The 11242-nt window shown below is 42.3% G+C and overlaps 1 protein-coding gene across 1 annotated transcript; it reads right to left on the bottom strand.

The window, feature by feature from the left end:
* Nucleotides 1-4600: 4600 nt before the first annotated feature.
* On the bottom strand, nucleotides 4601-11021 carry LOC120644841. The gene is made up of 10 exons (XM_039921574.1): nucleotides 10400-11021; nucleotides 10056-10311; nucleotides 9734-9956; nucleotides 9500-9623; nucleotides 6963-7127; nucleotides 6356-6413; nucleotides 5817-6259; nucleotides 5545-5707; nucleotides 4975-5417; nucleotides 4601-4865 (listed from the first exon to the last, which is right to left on the bottom strand). Exons 1-10 carry the CDS (start codon nucleotides 10538-10540, stop codon nucleotides 4734-4736), a joined length of 2148 nt encoding a protein of 715 aa, XP_039777508.1. The 5' UTR covers nucleotides 10541-11021; the 3' UTR covers nucleotides 4601-4733.
* Nucleotides 11022-11242: the final 221 nt, after the last annotated feature.

The raw sequence follows: 11242 nt of genomic DNA, 5'->3' as shown, positions 1-11242 counted from the left end.
CAGGACTGTCCGCCGTTAAAAACCAGTGAGTCAGAGTGCAATAAATGCATGTCAGAACTAGCCGTTAAGCCCTGGCGGACCGTCCGCGCCCCAGTGGCAGACCGTCCGCAGTTAAGAATTCCAACCCACCAGAGACTAACATCGTCTCTGGAACAATTTTGAGATTAGCCTGCGGACCGTCCGCGCCCCAGGAGCGGACCGTCCGCTGTTTAACTTTTGAGCCCAAACCAGAGAAACATCCTCTCTGGTACAAACCTGAGATTAGCCGGCGGACCGTCCGCGCCCCATGGGCGGACTGTCCGCCGTTCAACTTTGAAGCTCACACCAGACAGACACCCTTTCTAGTACACATTTGAAAAACAGTGGCGGACCATCCGCCCACCTGGGCCGGACCGTCCGCGAGCCCACCAGAGACTCTGCAAGCTCTCTGGAATGGTCCGCGGACTGTCCGCCCCTCTGGTGCGGACTGTCCGCCGTTACTCAGTCAGCTTTCAAACTAGTCTTTTTCAAATCTTTTCAAAACGCCGTTAGCCCCCATGCATGCAACTAGACATTTTGAGAAAAATGGCACTAAAGACCCGTCAAGCATGAGTACACAACCCCTCTTAATAGTACGGCTATCTATCCAACAAATCCGGTCACTTTTCATCCACTAAACGCCTTGTGACCGGTAAAATACAAAAGCCCTATTTTATACCTTTGCCTTGAGCCCGAGCTTTGCTCATCATCTCCAAAACTCCATACGCTCACAATCAAATCTCTTTCATCCGTGGATCAACCTATACTCATTATCTCAACTGAAATCGTTAGTCCACAAACCGTTGTCATTAATTACCAAAACTCGAATTAGGGGCCTAGATGCTTTCACTCGGTGCCGCTGCCGATCCACCGCTCCGCCGTTTCTACAACACTGACAGCTACCACTAGAGCTCCGCATCGTGGTGAGAGTGCTCGCCGGTCCCTTTTCCCTTTCTCTCTCGACTCCTCTCGCGCGCAATCGGTCGTCGTCAGTCTGCCTCGCCGTCTCGCCGTCGAGCATGCCTTTCGCCATGTCTCCTCGCTGCCAGAACCCAGCCATCTTGATCCCCATCGCCCCCTTGCTCTCCCAAGCCCAAAACTGAGCCAAACCAAGGCCCGGACCGCCGTTTGGGCGAAGTCCGGCGAGCTTGCCGGCGTGCGCTGCCGCCCCCTCCGCCCGATCCGCTCTGAGCCATTCGATCAAGATCCAGCGGCCACGATCAGATTTGACTAGAGTCAACCCTCTAATGTTTTGCCAAAGACCCCCTCTGTTTTTGGGAAATCAACTCGTAGTTCATATTAGTTCAAAAATATTTACAAACCAGACCTTTTTCTTTTGTTTTAGCCCCTGCGCTTTTACAAAATTGAACCTGCTGTCCCGTAGCTACAGTTTTGCAGGCTAGCCCCTGAAGTTAAGGTTTAATCTTGTTTAGACCCTCTGTTTCTTCACCCAAAGTCCTTGTTCTTTCAAACTCTTACAAATAAGCCCCAAAGCCTTGTTTCTCCTATAGTTTCCACGTTTTAGCTCCGTTTCGATCCGTTCTTGTTGCGTTAGCTTTGTTTTAGCGTAAGCTATCGTGTTGCAGCGTTGTTTTATCATAGTTCTTGTTTTAAAATTAAATATAAATTTAATTTGATTAATATTCTCTCATCTAGTCTTTCTAATTAAAAACTAATTAGATGTTCGCTCCGGTTTTCATAATTAATATTAACTTGATTAATATCAACTCAAATGTGTTTATAATTTAATTAATTTGTTAGTTCAACAAGAATCATATAAAGTTGTGCGTTTAGATGTTGTCACAAGTTTCTTTTTAATTAATCATTTGATTAGTAAATTGCACATAGATAATCAAATAAAATTTGGACTAAGTTCTACTTCGCTTTTGTAAATAAAAGTTCAATATGTGTTAATCATAACTTAGGATATTTCTTTCAAATATCCTTAACATCTGTTTCCCAAATAAAATAGATAAATCTTATTGTTCTTTTGTTTTCTTTTATAATAATACAAATCTTCCAATAGTTGTATCTTTTCAACTGTAGTTCTGTTTTCAGCATTTCTTGCGCTCTCGTAACCATAGCAGCGAGCCCTATCCTTTAGTCCTATCTTTAGTATGCTCTTTTAAAGGCCTTCTTTTGTTTTGGCGTATTATTCTTAGATGCGCTTGTTGTTTGCTTTGTATGTTTGCTCCATGATTGCTTCGAGTAGAAGGATCGATGTTTGAAGTTGAAGATCAAGTTCTCCAAGTGAGAATGAGGTGAAGAGCAGTAAAAGTAGCTTTTCATTGAAGAAAGGCAAGTGACCCTAACCATACTTCTATCTATACTTATTTACAAGAGTATTATGATTTAATTGGAACATGGAGAACCACCCGAGAAAACCGTACAACCACAATACCATATGGCTCTGGTCTTGGCTAAGTAACTGGGTTTGAGAATTGATGGAGCGGGTGAAGGAAGCTTCGTCTTCTGAGGTACCGCAGAATTGGGGTGAAAGCATACAACTTCTGCAGAGCGTAAAACTGATATATCAGCTGTGCTCACCGTCAAGAGCGGTTTGGACCCTCACATGATTAATTTAACTTAAAGATGGACTTAATTCATATTCTGGTTATTTCTTATGGCCTTGCTGAGTACCAACCATAAGTGTACTCACCCGTGCTTACTGCTGCTCAGAAGGAGAAGTGTATAAAGTCTTTTGAAGATGATGCTGAGTTCTAGACGCACGCGACCCCCAATCGATTGCCTATGAAGTTTGAAGCCTTCGTTTTCATGATAAGCTGTATAACTCTGATAGTCTTATAATTGTTTTAATTCTCTTTTTTATGATACTGTTCCTGATTATTTACTTATAATGTCTCTATATATATAAAACTTGATTCTGGCATACATATAGTTATGTATTCGGTTTTGTTATTAAAACCGGGTGTGACAATGGGACTGTGTGCCAGATGTAACACCCCGGTATTAATTTTTAATCATGGGCCTTAGCTTGTCATTACCATTAATTAAGTATGCATAGTATACTTCGACCTTTTGCTAAGCTTTAGACCCGTTTTTCTCCCTAATCCAATACTCAAATCAACTTTTGTCCAATATTTATGTTGATAGCAATCTTGAACTAACTCGCGTGGTTGATGCTTGTGTTAGAAATTTACTACCCGACTGCTGTCTAGAGCCGAAATCCATGTGTACATTGCTCCCTGGAGAAATGTTGCTGACACTTGCTGGTGGCACCACTCATGTAACCGTTTTTCTTTTTTTTTTTGCGCTAAGTTTTTACGCCCACATTTTTATTACTTCCTGGTCAGAGCCACGCAAGGGAACCGGAAGGGGTAGCCTTTTAGTTCCACTACACCTCCACGTAGACACATTTAAGTTTTAGTTTTGCCTTTCATTTTGTTTTAACGCGACACCTTTTTACTCCCTTTATACAACGTTACATAGTAAAGGAACTTCCGCGACAGAGAGTGACTCGTCCTTAGACCAATCAAATATTGTTATGACCGCGCGAGGCAGTCAAATGTACATTAAAACACATCCGTGATGCGAAATATGTGGCTCACTGATCAAGTCTGCATTAAATACCTGGGATGCCGGAGTTTACTACCCGCGTCGCGGAGTAAATTTAGCTGGCCGGAGGTCTGGCGGCGCCCCAGCCTGCGTACTGTTGTTCAGCTCACCGCGGTCTGAATAGACCAGCCCTATATATATTGTCTATTCTAATTGTAGTGTGTTGAATAATATTTAAAACATCAGCAACACCGGGGCAGCGGCACGGTGGTGCCCATCTGTGAAGCCGGCTAACCCTGCTCTTATAAAGAATGAAAACCCGGGTAAATGCGCATGCGTGGTCACAAGGATTCAAAATCTAAGATCTCCAGTCTCGTGCATAGCTTTCTTATCATCCCATCTAAGTGTCACATGTGATTGGATGTGAGATGCTTCATCCCATCTAAGCGTCACATGTGATTGGATGTGAGATGCTTTTTTTTAAGTAATATGTGGAGTACTATTTAGTACCAGACCAAAACATCACCTGTCTTGGTCCGGTACTAAAATGATTCCAGGGGCCTTCAAATTCGGATCCGGTACTAAAATGACTCTACACTACCTTTAGTGCCGGACCAAATTATGACCGGTACGAACATGTAGGGAAGAAAGGTGAGTCTGCCCTCCCTTGAGGATGACTTTGATGGTGTACTTTAAGGTGCGCTGGATTCTTATTTAGCTCGCTGCGAGCTGAATAGACCAACCCTACACACACAGTACACACACAATAGAAACGACAAGTAGTAGCTAATAGATTCATAAATTTAAATGATTTATTATTGGGTACTAACACTCGGTTATATATTATTAGATTTGCAATTAAAGGTACATGAACAGTGATGATATATGGAAATGGAGTCCGTGCGTGCATATACTCCCTCCAATATAGGAAATAGATGACGTTTAGAACAGCGACACGGTCTTCAAAGCATAACTTTGACTGCTTATTTTTATAAAAATATTTGTTGAAAATTGATATATGTATATTGTTATGAAAATATTTTTTAAGACAAACTTATTCGTATAATTTTCACTTTTCAAACTCAATAACTTAAAATTTATTTATAATTTATATTCCCAATGTTTGACTCAAACTTTGTCCAAAACTTTGACTCAAATTTATAGGAAATGACCCAAGCAATGCAAGCTGTCAAACAAATTCAGTCCCTCATGGCGCCTCTGAGGAGGCCGTCCAATAGTTTCTTGAAGGGCGCCGACAGCTGTGGTATCTCCGGAATGGGAACGGGATTGAATGTCCCACCCGGTGAATTTGCGGCAATGGCTTGGAGACCCTAGCATATTAGGTTCAATAATGATTTAATTAATAAGCCATGCATAATTATATATTTTGACTGGATCGGAGTAGCTTAATATAACGGATATAGAGATACAGATACATACATGGTTATATGCGTCGCCGCCAAGAGTGAATGTGTGCACAGGCACTTTGGAGATGAAGCTCTCAGTTCCGTCAAAGAAGTCTCCCGTGTTTATCAAACCATCAGAGAAGAACAAGATGATGCCGTTTTGGTACGACCCACGGTTGCCAATCATTTTATGCGCTTCAACGAGACCGGATGCCATATATTTCGTGCACGTCATCCTGCGTCTTGCAAACGATTTGTATCCGGTTGCCTTAGTTTCTGCTGAGTCAACTGGTTTCATGTCGCATGTGTACGTGTTAGGGGTCGACATGACGTAGATGTAACCGAGGCAGCTGTCAGCATACTGGGTAAGCTTCTCTTGCACCAACCAAAACACCCCGCCATCAACCGTGTACCAGGCTGGGGTAGAGTTTGTGCAGTCAAAGGCGTACACAATCACCACGTCCAATGGCCCCCGTGCTGAAAATCGATCAGTGTGGAAAATCGCATTAATATGTATGTATGTATGTATGTATATGTTCTTGATGCATGACGACTAGCACTGAACAGTGACCAAAACTTGAAAGATTTTATTATGTGCAAACACCTGATGAACTGGGTTTAGGAGGCTTTGCGTCGTCGACCATCGTGGTGCCGCCAAGGATGCTATCAAGTAGCCTTGAGAAAGTTGGTGACAGATTCGGTCTGTCTGGCACAGGGGCCGTGTGAAACTTCCCTCCCGGCGAATTTGCAGCAATTTCAAGGAGACACTAGCATATATACATCAAAATTATATATTGATAAGCCATCAATAATCATGCTTTTTACTGAATTGTTTTATATATATTCTCGATCAGTATATATACAATAAATACGCACCTGGTTATTTGCATCCCCACCGAGAGTAAACGTGTGCACAGGCACTTTGGAGGTGAAATTCTCAGTTCCATCAAAGAAGTCTCCCTTGTTTATCAGCCCATCCGAGAAGAATAAGATGATGCCGTTTTGGTACGAACCCCGGTAGCCAATCATTTTATGCGCCTCGGCAAGGCCGGAAGCCATGTCTTTCTTGCAGGTCGTCCTGTTCCTGGCGAAGCTCGTGTAGCCAGTTGCCTTTGTCTCACCTGAGTCAACTGGTTTCATGTCACACGTGTATGTGTTACTGGTCAGCATGACGTAGATGTAACCAAGGCAGCTGTCGACAAAGTGGGTGAGCTTCTCTTGCACCATCCAAAAGACTCCATCATCCACAGTGTACCAGGCCGAGGTCGAGTCGGAGCAGTCAAATGCGTACACAATGACTACATCTAGTGGCCCCCTCTCTGAGACAAAAGTCGTCCATCGTTAATCATTTTGTATTGTATTGGTGTCCTCAGATATGTACCTGCTGCTGGACTGGAACTAGGTAACTACTTTACCTGGAACATGGAGGGAGCTTAACTTTCCACTCGAGTTTAAAGCTATGGCATCGAGACCCTGTTACACATACACACAAGAAATACAAGATCGATATAGGCGATATTTATGACAACTTTAATCCATACTCCACGAAACATATAGAGCCATGTGTGTTGATATAATTACATATCTAAGCAATTTATTTTCATATATCATGGAGTGCAGTGGTTCATTTGCAGAAAATTAATTTTGTACGTTTCTGCCTATACAACAGGGAGAAAAATGCATGCAACACAATCCATCCGCCATTAACAAACTTTAATAATAGCAGGCCTGATATTGTTAATTTCACTACCATTGAACCTACCCTGATAGATGTTACATAATCCTCATGGAGATTGGAGAGTGAATCTTATTAGGTTACACAGCAGATATTTATTTATATTTAATTTTTTAAAGTCATCATTTATTCTTATTAATATTTTTCAGAGGCAATATTTCTTTTCCAGATGACCAGCTGACCTCCAAAATTTACCAATGTCAGCCTCAGGACCGCTCTAGTTATTAACAGAATACCCGATAAAGATAGAAACATATATGTATGTAGATGTTAGCAAATATATATACCTGGCTCAACATTTGAGTTTCCATTTTATTCAGGTCTTCTACAATATCCTTTATCTTCGGTCTCCCCTTTCTTTGTGGATTCACACATCGCACTGCAATTTTTGTACATGTCTCCACTTGATATAAAAGTGCTGTCCTAACCCTCTGCATCCAATATCTACTTACCTGCAAAGTCGATATGCAAAGGATTAGCAAACATTAATAATTATTTGCATGATTAAAACACCTGATCTGTAATCATTAAACTCATAGGTTTGCTGTGATGGCAAATAATTTGTTCATACTTTTTCAATACATTTTGCGGTCCCCAGGTTGTGAAAATGATGAAAACCATGAGATCCATTTACTGAATCTATGGTCGGAACCCTAATGAAGGAAAAAGTAGCAACTAATGATGGCCAAGCTTTGTGCTGTTGTACATCCAAGATCAAAGGGGAGTAAATGATATCAGCAGAGGTGTTTGGTGATCAGCCCCTGCGTTGTTTCATCCCTCGCGTCGCCCCCAAGGGCGACACGGGCGGAACCGCCGCCGCCGCCCCACAGCTCACCCCCTTCACTCCCAGCACCGCGCCACCGCTGGAGAGCTTTGCCGGAAGCATGCACGGGCTCGATGAAGGTGGCGGCCGGGCGATTTTTCTTCCATCCCTCGTCCTCCATGTCCTCAGCCATCCCGAGGGGAAACCCTAGCGCCGCCACCTATGCTGCTATCGAAGCTGGCTGCCGGAGGCCCGTGTGGAAGCTGCGATGGTGGCGGCGTGGTGATTTCTACCAATTCCTGCTGCTACCGCGCAGCCAGTGGGGAGAGGAGGCACCAACATCCTCGGCGCGGACGAGAATACGGTGGCGCATGACATACGAGAAGGCCACGCGGCGCATGGCGGCGGCCACGTTCGGGCTCGGCACGCGGGCGGGGGATGCGTGATTTGCCATGACAACTCAGCGGCAGGCCACCTACAGCGAAAGCCCCCCCTCCCCAACTCGTCAACTCCCTTCCCGCGCGGCCTCAGTGCCACTAGGTGGCAACATGCAGCGAGGCGGGGGAGGCGGATCCATCGGTGGGATGGGGGCGGCAGCTATGGCTCACGGGTGGAGGTGGTGCTGAGGCTCATCGGCCCTCGACAGGGGACCGCTGATGTTGGGCACACCGCTCGAGTCTGATCGGCGAAATGCTGGGCAGCGGCCTTATTGAGGTCTGGCCAGCTAGTGCAGATATGCGGATTGGATGTGGCTTCGAAGAAATCCCAGTTCAGCCTCACGCCGGCTGGCAATGGCACCGCTTTCCTTCATGGAGGCTTTGTCGATGCCCTACCCTACCTATAGTATAGGTCCATGTTGAAGCTGGGTGTAACGGGAAACCATTTGAGGGAATCCTTGCTAGTCATCAATATTGCACCGACGTCAGCATTGGTGACATCTTTTGGTGCCATTCCCTTCTTGGAGGCAATGTCGATATCCCTCACACCCATGTGTTAGGCGGAGGTTGACATGAAGAGATATGACAAGCACAGATGATCTGGACATCAAGTTTTTAAGCAGACAGAGAGATGTGATGGATTGGTGTTGTATGAAGATATTGCAAAGTTGAAGGGGAAACGAAGAAGAAGAAGATTGAAGCTCAGCCTTCTTGCTTTCTTTCTTTGTTCTTTATTAGTTTCTCTTATTTTTGTGAAATTCCTCATTTAAGGTATAAAGTCTAAGAACTCTTGTAATTCAAGGGCCAGGTCCCTCAATTGGCTGTAGACATTCTCTTGAGAGTGTTCAAGGCCGGGACATTTCTTAATGTAAAAAAAGGAGGTGTCTGGTTAGGGTGAATTTTGCACCCTGATCAATAAATAGGTTTAGCGTGTTTGTATATTATTTTAATTTTTTTAATTTGAAAGGTGAGTTTATTTCCAACAGTCTCTATTGGTCCTGATTAGAAGAGATGCACTCTCTTTTTTTGCCGTATTCGTTACGGTCAAACTTACAGCTGATGAAATAAACTAACATAACACCATTATTCTGATCAAATTTTGAGCAACTCTGCAGCATTTGTGGGACTAAAGATGCCTGCATCACTGTGTATAAACGCAAAATTTTGGCACAATGCGACAAATATAATGGTAGAATAAGTGATGCTTAATATCTTACTCTCAAAAAACATTTCTCCTTAAGTAGGACTTAATTGTCTTACAAAACATGTCATTCTAGCTATTGGATATCTGTTAGTACTGCCATCAGTATTAACTCCATCATATCCCTCTTATAGTACTGTTGCCACATCTATACTCCTAAAATTCCATTCGGTAGGCAGCGTGGGTAATGAATCTTTAATTAGCTGGGGAAGGTTGCATTGTTCCCCCTAATTATACCTTGGCAAACAAAATGGAATCACTTCAACAGTTAGGGGTAGATAAATTTCTGACAGCATTAATCTATCTTAAAAACTACCTAGAGTGATATATGTTTTTTTGGAGGGAACGAGTGCTTGTATGCAAAGGCAAAATCTTGGCACAGTTTTAGAACAAATGTCAAGGTGGCATAAATGAGATGCTTACATTTTCTACATTTGGTTTTTCTCTCGATCCAGTGATAATCTCAGTGATTATAATACCAAGACTGTATATGTCATACTCGTATGATTCCACACCGTCACTTCTGAATTCTGGAGCAATGTACCATCTGCATAAAAGTACGACGATGATGTATAGTTATAAGAGTTTGCACATCGGATTGAAGGAAGTTCCGTAAAAGGTCAGATAAACAATAAGGTCACTGGATGCATAGCTTACTCAGATGCGGTATTGCTTTTAGTTATAGCTTTCGACGCTCCATCTTCAAGGGTTTTTGATAAACCAAAATCCGCAATTTTTGGGTTGTAGTGTTCATCTAACAGTATATTTTCAGGCTTAAGATCCCTATGAATTATTTGGCTTCTGTGAAGATAATACAAACCTTCACAAACTCCTTTAATTATTTTATACCGTGTAGGCCATTCAAGGCCTGAATCATCACCTGCATACACAATTATAAAGTAAAATAATAAGAAGTGCAAAGAAAGAAAATGATGAAACAAGTGAGGAATTTTACTCATCTCAGGGACGGTAATCATACCGTTAATATGCTTTCTTAGGTTGCCATGACTTGCAAACTCAAAACAGAGCATGGTGTTTAATACATGGGCTTGAGTTAGCTTCCCTTCATGTTCTATATAGATCTTGTATGTATTGGAACAATAGCCTAGAAACCGTATTATATTTTCGTGCTTAACTCTCAACATGTTTTTAACCTCCCGATCAAATTCCTCCTCTTGGGTTGCAGGCATGCTCGAGGATTTTTTGACAGCCACAATACCATTTCGAAGATATCCCTGTTTAATTAATTTATCTTGTTAGCACGTTCTTGAGTTTTTGTATCAAATTTTGACTTGAACTGAGAAAATGAGTTGCATTAGTTACCTTGTAAACCACTCCAAAACCACCATGACCAATTACTCGCCTGTTAGAAAATTTTGCTGTAATATCAACTAGAATATGCAACGGCACACATGTCGGCTCCTCCTTCCCGTCAAGTATAAGCTCCAGGATATTATGCTCCATATATATATAAATATATATATATATATATATATATATCCGGCCGCTGTTACAGGTTTCGTGGGTAATAGTTTCTATATTCTTGGTTTCTGATTCCCTGTATTAATGCTGCTGTAACAAACATTAAAGAGTAAAGCTGCAATTTCTATTTGGCTGTTCCACCAAATCTTGTTTTCATGAAAAGTACACGTTACATTTTCCAAGCCCAAATAAGTATTTAATAAGGGCAATTGAATTGATACTTGGCTACTCGCTAATAAAGCATTATTACTCTATTTAAAAGAATTATGGACGGGATAATGGAAGCCCATGCGTTTGGCACCGCACCGATGCATCCACACACATTGAGTACATATCCTAAAGCTCTAAGAATCGGAGCGATTCCTGGCCCCATGTGGGACCCACGCACTGTTCATGCGGGTCCCACATCCTATTCAGGTGGGACCCACGTACTATTCAGACGGGCCCACGTGGGGCCCACAGTTCTATTAAGTAAGTCCTTTTATCTTAAAAAATTATCTTCCTTCCATTATTTGATAATTCAAAATATATTTAACTACATTCTACATATAAAAATAATAACTAAACTTTGTAAACTACATTTACATATGGTAGTTCTACTACTTTTTGAGTTTCGGTTTCCCTTCGTAAACTCACAAAATATAATTGAACTGTTCGTTCATTTCTAGTCTTACTTTTTTTTCT

The sequence above is a fragment of the Panicum virgatum genome, chromosome 8K (assembly GCF_016808335.1).
Source record: "Panicum virgatum strain AP13 chromosome 8K, P.virgatum_v5, whole genome shotgun sequence".
Classification (NCBI taxonomy): Eukaryota; Viridiplantae; Streptophyta; class Magnoliopsida; order Poales; family Poaceae; genus Panicum; species Panicum virgatum.
This window is presented reverse-complemented; position numbering and strand designations above follow the sequence as displayed.

Coding starts and splice junctions, on each gene's coding strand:
- LOC120644841 (XM_039921574.1), bottom strand. CDS start 10,540: ATGGAGCATAATATCCTGGAGCTTATACTTGACGGGAAGGAGGAGCCG. Junction 9,957..10,055: donor CCTAAGAAAGCATATTAACG/GTATGATTACCG, acceptor TTGTGTATGCAG/GTGATGATTCAGGCCTTGAA. Junction 9,624..9,733: donor AAAAGCAATACCGCATCTGA/GTAAGCTATGCA, acceptor ACTTTTATGCAG/ATGGTACATTGCTCCAGAAT.